Below are 16,388 nucleotides of genomic sequence, written 5' to 3' on the forward strand. Positions count from 1 at the left end.
TCTATTTGTATTTTATGTCAAAAGTATTATCATCAAAAAAATTACGCACACATTGGGTTGACTACGAAATCAGAAGTATGTCTTTTTTAAACTAATAGTGCAAATACTTCATACAGTAAAAACTAAAAGTAGCTATACAATTAAATTCTTTAAAGAATCAAACAAGTATTTAACTTATAAAATTAATATTTTAAATTTTTAGAAAAATATCTTGTAAATAAAAAAAGTAAGCGCTACACTTATCTTAAAAAGGTACAAAAGAAATATAGTTCCTACTGGGCGTCCCACGACACCTCTCGTTTTTTTTTTGTAGTTTTCTTTAAATTTACCTGCGGCTCTTCTCCCAAAAACTTGACTTGATTGTGATATAAAATAGTATAAAAGCTTATTGCTTATATATTTATCAGCTAATTAATTTATTTTCCATGGCATGTATTTATAATAATAAATACATAAATTATGCAGTTTTTTTTTCGTATAATTGACAAATTTATTAACATTATCACAGTATTAAATAATATTACTATGCATTTTTTATCATAATCTTGCCTACATAATAGTTAAAAAAAAATTAAACCCACTTCTCGATGTGATTAGACCCCAATGAAATCGAGTTAATTAGCTTTCAATAAGATCTGCCTCTCTGTCTTTTTAATATTTATGAATGATAAAGATAATGTGATAATTTTAAATTAAAAAATAAAAATAAACAAGAAGCTAATCAAAAAAGATGATGCAAAACATAAATAAAATATTTTCTTCCATGTATAAAAGCAAAATATGTGTTCAGAAAAATTTAATAATCAAAAGTTAGTCAGAGTGTTAACAAATACTTAACTTTAAATTAAAAAAAACTTTTTTATAAAAATTATTTTATTAAATTTTAAAAAACAATAATTAAAAAAAATGGCACAAGTACATCCACCAAAAGTTTACATGAATGGAAATCCAAAAAAAATGGCAAATGGTTTTGAAATGAGTGATATTCCAAAAAGTAATGGTCATCAACAAAATGGGGCAGCACAAAATGTTAAAGAAGATGCTTATAGAAATAATGTAGATTACGATAAACACACTGATAAAAATATTGACAAAGATACGGTTCAAAATGGATTTTCACAAAATGAGTAAGTAATTTATTGCTGCACTTTTTAGTCTTAACTAAAAGTTCAAAATACCTTTCGAAAATTCAATAAATATCCAAATATTTGAAAAAAAAGTATCGTTATTCTTCGATTCTTTGTAATGCTGTGAAACTATGCAACCATAATCGAAAATACCGGATACAATATAAATTATTTATTAAAAAAAATTGTATCAATTTTTGTTCTGCGAACCATTTTAATGTATTTTTATTCATTAATTTTAATTGGTGGAATAAAAGATTTAAGAATTCAGTTAGTTACAAACTCCCGAATTTGTTTTGTAAAACCGAAACGTGTATCATTTGTATAGAGAATTCAATAATTAATTCTCGGCTTAAATATTAACAAAATTTTACCTTTAAAAATTTTGGCCAATAAGTTTTAATACTTCACGTCTTCATTTTCCGTTGGACCCAAAATATATCTGTGTTGATTTCAAAATATGCTCTAGCCTAGACGGATAGGATTTAGATTATTTTATCTAGTTTTTCAAATTTCGAAAATGTGTACTGCATTAATTTTTTTGTACTTATTTACCCATTTAACATAAAAAAAAATAATACTAATTAACCCGTTAAAAAATAATCACCAAATTTTAATGAACTTTGATTCTTTGACACATTAATATTTTTTGAGCTGCGTATTATAAGAAATAAATTAAATTCGTGAAAAATTAATTTCGTTTTAAATTATTTTAAGTTTATTTCATTTAAAAAAAAATTTTAATTAAAAGTACTTTACAGAAATATTCTATACGAATTACTAAAGAAAAAGTTTCCAAAAAATTATTGGAAAACACAAATTCATATTCGAAATCATTATCTAGCCATAAAATTTTAATTGATATCTAATTTTATCTGAATAATTAGTGAATTAAATTTTGTCTGTTTTGATTATCTATAAATTATGTAAAACAAATGTTTTCATTTTAAATAAAACAAACAAAGTAATTTATTATTTGATTATACAAAAAATTTTATTTAACGTAAAATGATTGGAATTATTATACAACTAATTCAAAGTAATTTGTACATTTCCATTGATATAATAAAATCAACAATCATTATTAATTTATCCGTTAATAAATAATTAATAACATGTTTGCAATATATTTCATAAATTTTTTTCTTTCCAGATACAGTTATGAAACTCTTGTTACATCAGCTAATTACATCAAATCTAAAATTCCATTTACACCAAAAATTGGAGTCATTTGTGGCTCTGGGCTAGGTATGTAATCCTTATAACAATTTATAATTTAATGAATCATACACATATAAGCTCATTTTATAATTTTGTATAAGGACGTTCCTGGAACAATTTGTTAAAATGATTTCTAGTAAATCTAGGACACTTTTCGAAAAAATATTTTAAACAAAAATTGTTAGTTTTTTTTTGAGGATCAACTTTCTAATTAAAAGTATTATTCTATCTCTTACCGTTTAGCCTTTTAATTTATCTATCAAAGAAACCCGAAGAACTAGGTTCACTCTGATGTCAGAATATAATATCATCAAACTCTGCAACTTTTGTTTGATTTATTTCTTGATTGGTTAATTATAAAACGAGATATTTAGGTGTATAGATTAAAATGGCCCACCCTGTAAATGCTTATACTATGCATGCTATTGTTAAAGTTTAACGAAATACGTGCCATAAAATAAAATATATATTTTCAGATCCTTCGTTTTTAGGATTGGTAGCCAAAGTTATTGAAAACTCCATCATCATTCCATATTCAGAAATACCAAATTTCCCAGTATCTACAGTACATGGTCATGCTGGTCGATTAATAATTGGATATTTAAATGGCGTCCCTGTAATGTGTATGCAAGGGCGATTCCACTACTATGAAGGTTATCCATTATGGAAATGTTCCATGCCAGTACGTGTCATGAAATTGGTCGGTATCGAACATTTAATTACAACAAACGCAGCTGGAGGACTAAATCCTGACTACAAAGTTGGTGATATTATGCTTATGAAAGACCATATCAATATTATGGGATTTGCTGGAAACAGCCCATTACAAGGACCAAATGATGAACGATTCGGTCCACGATTTTTACCAATGAATAAAGCCTATAACAGTGATTTAATTAAATTGGGTAAAGAAGTTGCCAAAGAATTAAATATTGCTGATATTGTCAAAGAAGGTGTATACACATGCTTGGGAGGACCAAATTTTGAAACTGTTGCTGAATTAAAAATGTTGAAATTAGTCGGTGTTGATGCTGTTGGAATGTCTACAGTCAGTGAAGTAATTACAGCACGTCACTGCGATTTAACAGTATTTGCCTTTAGTTTAATTACAAATATATGCATTACTGATTATGAGAGTCATGAAGAAGCCAATCACATTGAAGTATTAGATGCTGGCAAAGAAAGAGAACATATTTTACAGCAATATGTCACACGAATGGTAGAAAAAATAGGAAATCTTAAGAAATAAACTTGCGTAATATTCCTAATGGATTTATACAAAAAAAATGTGATTTTTCAATCACATTTAACGCCTGAAACACGTGCAAGATTTAATGGAAATTTAAATTTACGCTGAAATACTACATGCAATTATTTTATACGTATTTAAATACGGTGTTCGAAAGGACCTCAATTCAACCCTAATAAGAATTAAATTTCTAGAATGGTGAACACTACGTTATACTTAACAAAATCATTTACTCAATTTTGCCGTTGTTGTACCACAACTGTCAAGATTCGGATTAGACCAGTCTAGATATTTTTTTATCTTAAGAGAATTTATATTTATCACGAATTTTTGAAAATTCAATGCCCAAAATACTATAACAAAATACAACATTGTCGTCAAATGTGCAAGCCAAAATGGATAACTGGTTTTTCAAGGATATTTGCAAACAGTATGAGAGTAGAATGTATCCTACTCTCTGTCTTTGGACGCCATTACTTCGTCTATTATTTTATGGATAAATTACATTTTTAACAAATTGATTCTCATTCTCAATATGATTAGAATATTGAGCATTCACGATTAATTAGGTAGAAACTTTGAAATTCAATAACTACTGAGAAGTAATCAGTAAATGGGCCTTGAAATCATTCTAAACCGGAGAAGCAAACTAGAAAACAAAACTCAAAGTATTAATGATTAAAACACGATCGTTTATATTATTATTTTCGTCCACGATTTACGATAAGTTCCTACCCTTAACATTATATAAACTAAACCTTGATTGTTTTTTAATTTTGTAGTCTTGAAATAATTTAGACTACTCACAGTTTCATTAAATTTTTTAAACTAATCCCATTTTAGAATATTCGCTAGATACATTTATTTCAATAATAAAACTCAGATAGTTTAAAAATATATAATATCTCATATTTATATTATATAATAATAAATAATTTAAGACATAAAATATTTATTAAAAAAATTTTGTATAGTTTTTAAAATGCATAGATTATTTATATTTAAAAATATATTGCATTATTTTGTTATACGATAAATTTTTTTAAATTTTAATAAAAATATTATTTATTTAATAATTATAAATGTATTAAAATCTATTTTTATTTAACAATTGTTTATACTTTTGGAGGTAATAGAAATTATAGAGAAATATATTGCATTATTGCTATGATAAAGTCACAATCAAACAGTAAGTATAATTGATAATGAAAAATGAGGAAACAGGATTAGTGAAATTAAGAAAGAAAATATCTCCCTTGTATCGTATCAAGAAATAGCATTTATTATTTGTAAAAAGTGAAAAAATTCAATCAAAGCCTATAATATATAGCTTAAATCTAAACTTTTCATTTTCGCGACTATCGTGGGTGAAAAATGTTTCTTATAAACACACATCCTTGGAACTACATATATGGTGAAAGTTACGGGAAGATTTAAAAGAGAATATTAAATTTAATCTGAATAATTCAAAATTTTAACATGGCACCATGGAGACACATAGAATTTGAATGCAGGAAATGATGGCTTGAAGGTGATAAGAAAATTTGATTTGTAGGTGTTTCATCCTATGGTATTATTTACTTAAAAAATGAGCTTTGGTGGAGGTAACAGGTGATATATTTAAATTTTGCTATTATGTCCATTCAGTCGGAATTTGTGGCAGCCCTTTAAATTTCCTTTATTTTGATACCGTTAATTCGCCGATTTTGTTTTGCTTTTTGAAACAACACTTAAACACTTGGGTTTTTGAGGCGGCAAATATAATGATAGCTTAAATGTAGAAATCCATTGAGCCGTTTGGAAGTTACGAGGTAATAAAGAAGTTTACAAATATACATACATACATACATACAAGATACGCGCGAAAAACATTACCATTCCTTGACAGTTGGGTAATGGATTTCATAAATTGTCAGTTTACAGTGAATAATTACAAAACACCTCAAAATTATAGTATCTAGATACTATTATTTTGAGATGTTTTCTAATTAACTTTATACCTACATTACATTGTCTTACAAACAAAATACATCGAATATTACAAAAATTGAGTACATCGTTTAAATTTATTGAAAAAATCGTATATAAAAAACCATTGAAATCATAGCTTAACCTAATTTGGGTGGATAAGCCTCCCTTAAAAGCTAAACTTTTTTACTGTTATTTAATTAAGTAAAGTATGTACAAATAAGATTACAACAGAATTAGTTGCAATTGACATCGTGAAGCATGGGGTATTTGTTTCTGAAGAGTAACGTACGCGGGTCAAATCGGTCCAGTTTGTTGATCTCCGAGAACGGATTTGTGCGGTATGATTGGAAGAAGGATTCAGCAGTTGTTTGGATAAAAGTTCGAATTGTGGGGTGCCCAGTTTCTCGGTGGGGAGCTTCCAGCTGATATTGTTGGGGGACTTTCCAAATCGTTTGAAGGTAACGATTTTGAACATTTTTTAATTTGGGCGTACGTGAGTACGGGCCAGATACAATACTTGAAAAGTCGATGTTTCAAACTTTAGTCAAACTTACTTCTAATATTGAGTAGTGGGTACAATCCAGCAAAGAATGCGTTTCCAAGGGAAGGCATTTTTAACGCTCTGGGTTTGAACAGTTATTCCCGTGAATGTTTTTATACAGTAGCATGGTGATCGCTACTGCCATCTATGATATGAAAAAGAAGCTTACTTAGTTTATGAACAAACCATGTTTTGTAAACATTTACTGTTATATGTTATGTCATAACATTTACAAAACGTACAAGCAGATGACGGACACTCAAAACAAACATGTAATATTCAATACATATAGAAAACATGGCGCAGCACAGACATGTAGGTAATGCACATAGCTTTCAACCACTTGTCAATTGCTAGCATTTGCAGAGAGACGTTAGACCTGCATAAACAGTTATCCGCATAATTGTATAAATTTTGATTCCATATTTCCGAGAAATCAGACTATTGAACCAGAAAAAAACACCATGATAAAATAAAGATGACATTATTTCAATTAATAAACTTATTAATAAATTTTAAATGACTAAATAATATTTAAAATAATAATAATTTATAATAAGAGTAAAATAAAAATTAATAAATATTCTAGAAACATATAATGCATTAATTACAGTGGATTTGTTGATTTTTAATAAAAAAAAAACATTCTTGTGTTTGTTGAAGTGTTACGTTTTTAAACAATGGGTGAATTAAATAAAGGATTAGTGTCAGGAACTTACGGGCGAGCTGGTATACTCGAAACACATGTAAGGGGTGCATGGTATAGAGTATTTGTTACGTTAGAAGAAGCTTATTTAAGTATAACATTAGATGAATCTTATGAAAATACTACCACATTAAATGGTACATTAAATAATAATATTGAAACACCGAGTGGTTTAAATGATACACCCGTTGTGCCGGATTCGGTTGCAAATCAAAAACGTAATGTGCGTGTTACAAAATCGGATAATAATGGTTTAGGCATATCAATAAAAGGCGGCAAAGAAAATAAAATGCCTATATTAATCAGTAAAATATTTAAAGGGATGGCTGCTGATCAAACTGAAATGTTATATGTGGGTGATGCTATTTTGTCAGTGAATGGAATTGATTTGCGAGATGCGACACACGATGAAGCTGTCAAGGCACTTAAGAGAGCTGGGAGAAATGTTGAACTTGAAGGTAAGTGAATTGCAATGATTTCTACACTCATCATATATACAATAAATTATTTTGTCAGCAGCAGCATAGGTATAATGTTACCAACATTCCATTTTGTAATCAACATATTTTGTTTATGAAAAAAAAAAATTATAAAAGTCTAACCACTAATCATATTTTAATGTTGTAATTAATTAAGTTATACCTTGACACTAACTGCGTTAATTGAATATAATTTTGATTTTTTTAGGGTTCGGTAACTAAACCTTTAATAATGAATTTTAATTTCTATTTTTGTTTTAATTTCGTTTTTATTGAATTTATTTTCAATTTTGTTTTTTTTTTTGTTCAAACTTTAAAAATAAAATACCGGTTTTCAAAATGTTAAATTCTTTTTTGCTTAAGATTAAGACTTTTTTTATTTAAATTTCAATTAGAATAAAACATGGTTTTAAAAAAAAGACGTGATTTTGGTTTAGGTACTAGGGGAAGCAGAATAAGTTGAGAGTCTCAACTTGAGACAGTTTGGGGAAATCCTCGAGACACTATTAGGACCATAAGCTAAACCGTAGAAAATTTTGCAATAAGTCTATAGAAGCAAACCTCCAATAATCCAATTAATTTGATAGGCCGGTCTTTGTTTATAATTCAAGTTAGATCGCCTGGAAATTCCTACCCCATTTTTAAAGCATTCCCGTAGAGTGACATTGATGTCTAGTGAAATAAACGTGTCAGATTCCTCCTACACGTGCTATTACAATAAACGTATTTTAGAATGGCTACCACAATTAACAGGTATTAGTACTTTTTGACAAGTATCGTAAGTACTTCTGTCTCCAGAGGTATCAATTTCTCATGCTTCCAACGATCGATATCCGGGACCAAGTATTGTCCTATTGACTGTTCCTGAGTGTTCGTAAATCCTATGGAGCAAAGAAATGAAATTTTATTACCTTTTATGTATAAATTAGACATAGAGTACTTACTTAATTACAGCTACGTCTAGTATTTATTTTCGAAGGTAGGAAGTACTGTGTTAAAGACGAAAAACAGATTATCACCCAAATGACTTCAACATATTATATTTTTTGCAATTTTAAACTGATCAAATAATGCATTTTTTATATCTTCAATTTTACAGACCAATTTTACAGACCGTTTTTGTAAAGAAGACCGAACATTACTGCTGAAAAATACACACAATTCACCAGAATCAAAGAAGAGCTCTATTTGAACTTGTAGTCTTTGTGAATTTCGAGTGTGTAAAATGATTTGCGTGCGATTGGGTCCTTGTCTTGCGCAAATTATTTTGCCCACTCAATTAATCCTGGATCAGAAATAGGAAATATTCTGAAAGAATATCTAGAAATATGGAAATTGTACATACATGTCTGTACTTGAATACCGCAAGTATGTATCTTATAGAACGTGAAATTTGAATGTTGTATACAATTAATATAGATGTTTTTTTTTGCATACACTTTTACACTAGGTAAAAGTAGAAAAAGATAGTACTATACTACACTAGGTATCACTAGCCTTTTGATACTTACACCGAGTATACAACGTATATGCAAAAAGAACATCAGACAAATAAAAGATCTAATGTTAAGCTAAGTTTACATCGGGGTAGTCTGTGGAAGACTAGAGAAGCGAGTCGAATCCCGGTGTCGCTTTTCTACTTAATTTGGATTTTAAGATCTATAAATGAAGACAGTTGGATGACGAGTTGAGTTTATAGCTGTCGTGGGACTTGAGAAAAAATACTTTCTCACCCTGTCATAGTAGTCAACTCGACTAGCTACTGGCTAACCTATAGTCTACTTAATATTTACTTTGAAACCTAGCTAAACTACTCTATTTTGTTAGCTACTCTGCTAATCTACTTAACGTTTTCGTAGAGTCACTCGACTTTACCAAGCACTCGCATATTTAATTTACCTATGTAAACCTAGCTCCATGGACAATATTCTAGTCCTGTAAACTTTGTTAGCAGTAGCATAATGGTTGCTGGTTAATTTTAACCGTGAAATGAAAATAAAAATCTCATAATATATGAACGTTTATATTTATTACCTATATTATATTACTGAACCATTTTAAATCTGAGTATTAAGTATCATGATTGCTCGATTTTATATTTTAATGATTGTTAATTTTATGACTTCCAATTAATAAAAAATGAAATATTGTCGTTCTCAATCATATTTAAACAATTATGACATAAAAAGTGATGGCATTAGATTGTCATAATTTATTGTTCCAGTATTTATTTACTTTAACAGATGTTGTTACAAAATTTTTACTATAATCGTTAAATAAATTTTAAATATAAAATGGATTAAATTTTTATTAAATTAGATACAGTGCATGAAAGATTGTTTTTTAGGTCTATGTATTTTAAAATTACATGGCCACATGTTTTCTATCATAAAAAGAACTGTTTTATCGTAGTTTGTTTTCACAAATTTTCGATGAATGCTATTTTTAAAAACGATATATTTTATAAAATGAAACATGTTACGTTGTAGACAAAAAACTAGTGAACAGCAGAGCTTTCTTGTTATTGTTATATATGGGATTTATGTGGTTACTAGTTTTTGAAAAATTGTCAATATCTATATAAGAGAGCGGAAAGGAGAACGGAAAGTTAATCTCCAAAAGACCCTACCCTCTAACTTAATTTTGATATATGACATTAAAAATGGGAACAGGTGCTGTGAGGATGATACCCACAAAAAATTCATCCCTGGCACTAACCTAACCTACAGTCAATTTCAACCTTCTAGCTCAGTTTGAGGAAGCTGTACTGATGCTGAGAGCCAAAATAGTGGTTTTTCCAAATTTTGGAAATCGAACTCGTTTTCATAATATCAATCCACCTAATATACAAAACCTATATATCCGCCTAATATGCAATCCTATACAGAATATCGGCTGATTTGAACTGAAGGTGGCCGTTGGAGTATCCCATGATACGGATTTATAACACACTCCCACTTTCGCCGTTAAACTTCGATACAGTGTACATTCGTCTATACTTTCGCGGGAAATCTTTCGCCTAGTTTGGATTATGTGTTATATGCAAATAGTATTAAATATGATGAAAATAGCAGTAAACAGGGCATGGCATATTTTATCAAGAGAAAATTTATAAATATACAAGTAAAAAAAAGAACAACACAAGGGCAATACAATATTAAGAGACCTTTAATGTAATGCTCACTAGCGATGTGCACGATTTGCCCTTGTCCTGATTCAATGTATCTTTCGTTAAAATTTGAAAATCAAAATTAAAATCGATTGATAAACATAAAAAATATAAGCATTTAAATAACCTTATTCTTGCAAAACATCTTTTGATGTTTAGTCTCTATGGAAATTGCAGGCTATTATTTTCTTTTCGTTCTATTTGTACATTTAAATACTTCATATTTTCATAGTTATTGATGTTATCCAAAAATTGGCAAAGGCTCATTAATACCAAAGTCATATTTGATTATCTTTTCCTTGCATACTCTGTCTATACTTTGCCCTTGCTATTACATAATAGTGTGGCCTTTAAGTGTATAAGACTACATTGGCCACACACATTTAAAGTAGTTCCGCTGTTTGAGCAAGTACGTTGAATGTTCATTAATTTTTGCGGTAAATGATCGAACGTTCAAAGTTCTTTGATCACAATAAACACAGTTTTGGGACCTCTTACGGGGGAAAATTTTGAATTATTTCATTTTAAAATTGTGACAATTTAACTCAATACTTTAGGGGAAAACTCCCATTAATGTTAATTGTAAAATTGATAATCGGTGATTAAGCTTTAAAAAAGATTTCTCCACGACGAAAATTTATCACAAATTTTGTTTATGCAAAAAAAAAAAAGAAAGAAAACGGTGCTTTGAAAAAAGAAAACATAAATAAACTTTGTTTTTGACGTTTAAACGTCAACAACTAGTCAAGTTGTCGTATAAGTTTTTTCTTTTACGATATATTTAAAGTATTTTATTACATTTAGGTGATACAAACATTATTTTTATTCATAACTTTGATTTAAATTCAATGAATATAAATTAGTTGCTAACTTGACTAGTCATGTGACGGCCGAATAAAATCTCACGATATTAGTTATTCGAGTTACACACTTGTCAAATCAAGACTAAATCTGTAAAAATGTACCGAAAACTCCCTTTTGTGAAATTTTATTATTTTTTTTCTTACATAATTTCATTTTCTTTATTGTATATTCTTGTATTTATTAAGTGGCGAGTCTTAGGATAACTGTATGCTTAAAATTACACGCTTTCATTCTTTTATCTAGAGCATTATACTATTTAGACAGGTTTTTTTTGTTTATGTTAAAAATATACAAAAAGAGAGATTGAGATCCAAGTCCCTTGATTCTAATTTATATTGTATTAAAAAAAAAATAATGGACTAGAAAACAGTACTTTTGGGTGGTTTTATTCTATAGTATATATAGTTAGATATGGCGTTCATGTTTCTAGGTATTACCATTTTAGAGAAAATAATATGGACACAATCAGCCACTTTGATCTTTCATGAATTGTTAATGCTAAACATATTCTTGGTATATTGGTTGTTGTATTATTTAATGTTTATACTACATAAAATTTAAATTTTCAGTTTCCAGGTACGAACATGTTTTAGATACTGATTCTAAGAATGCAAAAAGTTCAAATTGAACCTATAATATTTGAGTTTCATGGTTTCATGAATTCATGGTTATATTAGGATTCATTTATTACGTTAAACGTTTTCTTTTACCTTCTTCTATATTGATATAAGAGTATATAAAGTAATTGTGTATGAATAAGTGAAAATAACTACTAATAGAGTTAATCGTATAAATTCTCTCAATATAAGTATAACAAGCCGTGGGTAGGGTCTTGAGCTCCACAAGATAACTTCCCAGGATGATAAATAGTTATATTTCAAAAAATATAAAAACGACGAAAAATAAAATTTCGACCGATTCGAAACGACTCGATCGAATGTTATGAAATTATTTTCGGATCATATTCCTGTTAATACGCTTCGATCGACTCCTCAACGAAGTTGATATCATTTTTTGTTCCCGCGATATCGATCACGAACAAATTTATAAAAGAAACCTCCACCGAATCGAAATGACTCCACCGAAAATTATGAATTTTTTTCGTATCATATTACCGTTAATACGCTTGAATCGACACTTCAACGAAGCCGATATCATTTTTTGATCGTGCGATATCGATCAGGAAAAATAAAAAAAACTCGACGGCCGAATCGAAATGATTCGACTGAATGTTATGAAATTTCCGGATCATATTGTCGTTAAAATTTGTTTAATCTGTTTATCTTTTACATTTTGATTCAGCGTATTTATTTTCTGATCGTACGACTATTTTGAGTACGTAAATCGAACATTCTGTATATTCATTTCAGGACAGATATTGAAATTAAATAAAAAATGCTTGATTGCGTTATAGAACTATTTTATTTTTCAGCTTTTTAGTTTTTTATTAACCCTAAATTGTGTACGAAACTTTGAAGTTGCTATTACCATATTATATAAAAAAGAAGGCGTGAATTTTGAAAAGGATTCAATTAGTTATATATTCATGTAATTCACGATTTTCATTTTAAATTAAATCAACGAATTTAATTGTTCTTGCAATGATATGGTACACAATTACCGTATGGGGGTATGATTATATACGTTTCATCATTCCTTTAGAATAAGTATTTCTTAATTGTTGAACTAATTATTGAGTTTATCCGTAAGGAAACATGTTTTGATGCCTATCTTCTACTGCTTTGTCTGTTTACTAACATTATACCATATAGTAACCCACCTTATCATTTTTGTTGATTTTGTATGTCACATACTTAAACATCTCCCTTTCAATTGACGATAACAATACATAACTAAAAATATTTTCATTTCCTGATAAATTAATTTTGTATTGTTAACTTTATAATTAGATTTACTATGATATTCAAATAACATTGCAATTGAATTTTCATTACCCATTTTATTTTATAGAGAATTGTAGTTGTTTTTCCGTTATCAATTTTATTTTATATTTGTTTCATATAAAAATAAAGGCTGATCTTTATCAATGTTAATACAGGGAATAAAATCTGAAACTTAGTTTCATTTATTGTGTTTACTGACCTGAAGTTAAGATAAAATACAACGTACAAACCTTCAAGTTTTACTTTCAGTAAGTTTCCTATCATCTTCTTTGGTTACCTTTCTGAAATCATCGTTACTTTCTGGTTCAAGTTTGCTGAGGATTCCAAAGTCAATAAATATTGGATTTATTAAAATTCTTAACATCGTTCATTTTCTTTCTTTTCAGTTGAATCTGGTAATAAGATTTATTAGTTCCCTGGTCTTTTAAAAGATTATACTAATGTGGGGCTATTTTTTTATTTCTATTCCTTCTAAAATGTCCATGTTAGAAATGTTCCATTGGCTGCAGAAAGAAAGGAAAGGCTTCTCATAAGATTAAATTTAAAAGAATCTCGACGATGTCCACCGGGCGAGTTACTAAGAGTATCTACAAAAGAAATTTATTAAAAATTTTACGACAAAAAATCGCTCTTAAGGACATATGCAAAGATTGAATAATACTAGGGATTTTAATAAAATTTTATGAATAAATTTTTATTAACAAAGTTTCCATATATTACAAAAAGTTCCTGAGTCATCGGGCTTTTTATTATTATTTTATCGTTCAAAGGTGGCTCAAAAAATGATGACTCATGTACGTTATACTTTTCAATTGGATATTGCTATATTAAAAAATCTCGAGAGTGGGATAAAAATCTATCTAAAATATTTAGACAAGCCTGTTGATAATAATACCATAAAAATAAAAGGTTGTCGATGATATAAAACCTAAATTTTAATTTAATTATGAGTTCATCGAAGATCCATCATTTGATGAACAGAGACGACTATAGTTAGAGTATTGATGATTGAAGGGCGATATCTATATTATCAAATTTATAAGCATCACTTGTACACAATATATTATACATTTTTGTAGTTGCGTGGTATTGCACAGCTAAAAATAACACATTATCTGGCTACAAAGCATGTATTTGGTTTATATGTAGGTATTATTTTTACAATACTGTAGCGAAACAAACACCTTAACCTCTGCTTGTCGAGAAAGTAAGATTGGCTTCGTTCAATCCTGATCAAAATACAATGTATCTAATATGTAACAAAGCCTAAGAGCATCAAATTTTTTAATCAATCTACCCATACTATTTGTTGTTACCTTGATCCCTAGGTTTAGAAATTAACAAAAACTAAACTTTTCTTCGGAGATTCTTATGTTTACCTCATTAAAATTTAGGTGTACATAAAATTAGCAATCCTAATCATTCGTAAGATAAAAACATTTATCATAAAAAGAGGTACAAATTGATTTTTTCTAGAATTCAACACCAGATTGTTTTTTCTGTTTAAAATTTTCCGAGGTATTTGATTATGAATAGAAATATACATTTTCCATTTGAGAAGTCTGTCTATACTAAAATTAGTCTATCGTTAATGCTTTGTCTCCCAAAGGCCATATTTACTAAGGCGTGTTTTAAACATTTTTGATAGGCATTAAGCACTTCTCTGATAGCAGTATATAGAGCAGTAAAAAAATTCGAACCACACAATTAGATTTTATTGCTGAAAATGATCCATAAAACATTATGTAATTTGGTTCATTATTATACAAAACCTAAACTTGGTTGGTCATGCATGAGGATAACGGGTTATTGAGTTGATTTTTTCAGGTAAATTTAAAATAAAAAAAAGAACAAATATTCAACTAACACACTCTCAATCTCTATACGTAGTTACGGCAAACACATTTACTGTGAATGAATACATTTTCATTTTAAATAGGTTTAGGTAATATCATCTGTAGAAAACCACATATAGGGTGATTAAATTGAGTTTATATCTTCCGTGAAAAGTTAATTGTTATTAAAAGTTTACTCTTCCTAGACAGAGCAAACTTTTACTAAAAACATCAGTATATAAGTTGATTCAAAAAAAGTAAACAAATTTTTTCTACGAAAAGTTAACTGCATGGATTAGTAAAAATTGATTGCCTGTGAAGTTCGACAGAGACATGTTTTGTTTTGTGATTGTGCGTTTGTTTTATTTGATATCTTGTTTGTTGAAAGTTGAAATGTTACTGAAAATTTTGTAACAATTTGTGCAAAAATTACAGTTTTATTTATTTTATTTTTATTTTTTTAAATATATTCTTTTATTTGGCCAAACAGCCTCCTTTCGGAATATATAATGAAAACATTAAATCGTATCACTTTGGTTTTTTTTTGTTATTTTGGCTTAACTCTGAGACTACGTTCATTCATTGATCCTTAGAAAATCTGTGAAAGATCAAAAAACTTAGATAATATTATGTTTCTAACACGCTAATCATCCACTCGAAATTATATTAACGTGAGACTCACCCTAAACACACGATAATGTCTGTATAAACCTCACCCTTTCTAAGACAGTGAAAGTATACTTTACCTATAGCTATAGCTAACTCTGACTAGTACATGTTGATTAAGTTTCAACACTTTTCGGTTTTAATCAACTTTTACTGATAAGATCAGTAACAGTCGATGGACACAGGCGAATGTCATTTATTGCTACAACTTTAAAATTGCGACAACTTTAAATTTAAAAAATTTAATTAAATTTAATAATGACATATTTTTAAGTCGAATTTCCTCCGAAACCTGACGATTTTCGAAAAAAAGTTAAGATTAAAACTGTAAGTTTTTTATGTGAATCAACTTTCTAATTTAAAGTGTTATGTCATCCATGAAACTCTGCAGCTTTTGTTGAAGTTATTTTTTCTATAAAAACTAATAGTTTGTTGTATATTTGTGATATAGAGGTGTAATATAATAGTATATTTGAAAATGAAACTATCCTTAATTTTACCACTAATTGTAAGTGGCGTTTATTTACATTAAAAATCATTTAAAATTAAAAATGCCACAAAATGTTAATGTCTTTTACGGTTTTGTTATAATTGCAATTTAAAAATATAAAACTCATATAAGATCATCCTTTACTTGAATAAGGTAGAGAGCTAGA

At 28.4% G+C, this 16,388-nt stretch overlaps 2 protein-coding genes across 3 annotated transcripts in view; both read left to right on the top strand.

The window, feature by feature from the left end:
• The first annotated feature begins 838 nt into the window (after positions 1–838).
• LOC123299280 (purine nucleoside phosphorylase) lies at positions 839–4,501 on the top strand. Of its 2 annotated transcripts, none has more exons than XM_044881628.1 (3): positions 839–1,127; positions 2,281–2,375; positions 2,825–4,501. In XM_044881628.1, the coding sequence occupies exons 1-3, from the start codon at positions 907–909 to the stop codon at positions 3,595–3,597; spliced, it is 1,089 nt and encodes a 362-aa protein (XP_044737563.1). In that variant the 5' UTR covers positions 839–906; the 3' UTR covers positions 3,598–4,501. The 2 variants fall into 2 exon arrangements, with proteins under 2 accessions (XP_044737563.1, XP_044737564.1); XM_044881629.1 differs by having other exon boundaries at positions 2,840–4,501.
• Positions 4,502–6,762: 2,261 nt separating this feature from the next.
• The window catches only part of LOC123297992 (beta-1-syntrophin), a 297,307-nt gene continuing 287,681 nt past the window's right edge, over positions 6,763–16,388 (top strand). Inside the window, exon 1 of the mRNA XM_044879839.1 lies at positions 6,763–7,273. Within this exon, the coding sequence (XP_044735774.1) occupies positions 6,790–7,273 (484 nt within the window). The 5' untranslated portion in view covers positions 6,763–6,789. The remainder of the gene's footprint in view (positions 7,274–16,388) is intronic.

This window comes from Chrysoperla carnea, chromosome 4 (assembly GCF_905475395.1).
Source record: "Chrysoperla carnea chromosome 4, inChrCarn1.1, whole genome shotgun sequence".
Taxonomy (NCBI): Eukaryota; Metazoa; Arthropoda; class Insecta; order Neuroptera; family Chrysopidae; genus Chrysoperla; species Chrysoperla carnea.

What these genes read in the sequence shown, in the direction of transcription:
- LOC123299280 (XM_044881628.1), top strand. Translation starts at nt 907, where the DNA reads ATGGCACAAGTACATCCACCAAAAGTTTACATGAATGGAAATCCAAAA. An exon ending in AATGGATTTTCACAAAATGA is followed by an intron (nt 1,128 to 2,280) that starts GTAAGTAATTTA and finishes TTTTCTTTCCAG; the next exon opens with ATACAGTTATGAAACTCTTG. An exon ending in CATTTGTGGCTCTGGGCTAG is followed by an intron (nt 2,376 to 2,824) that starts GTATGTAATCCT and finishes ATATATTTTCAG; the next exon opens with ATCCTTCGTTTTTAGGATTG.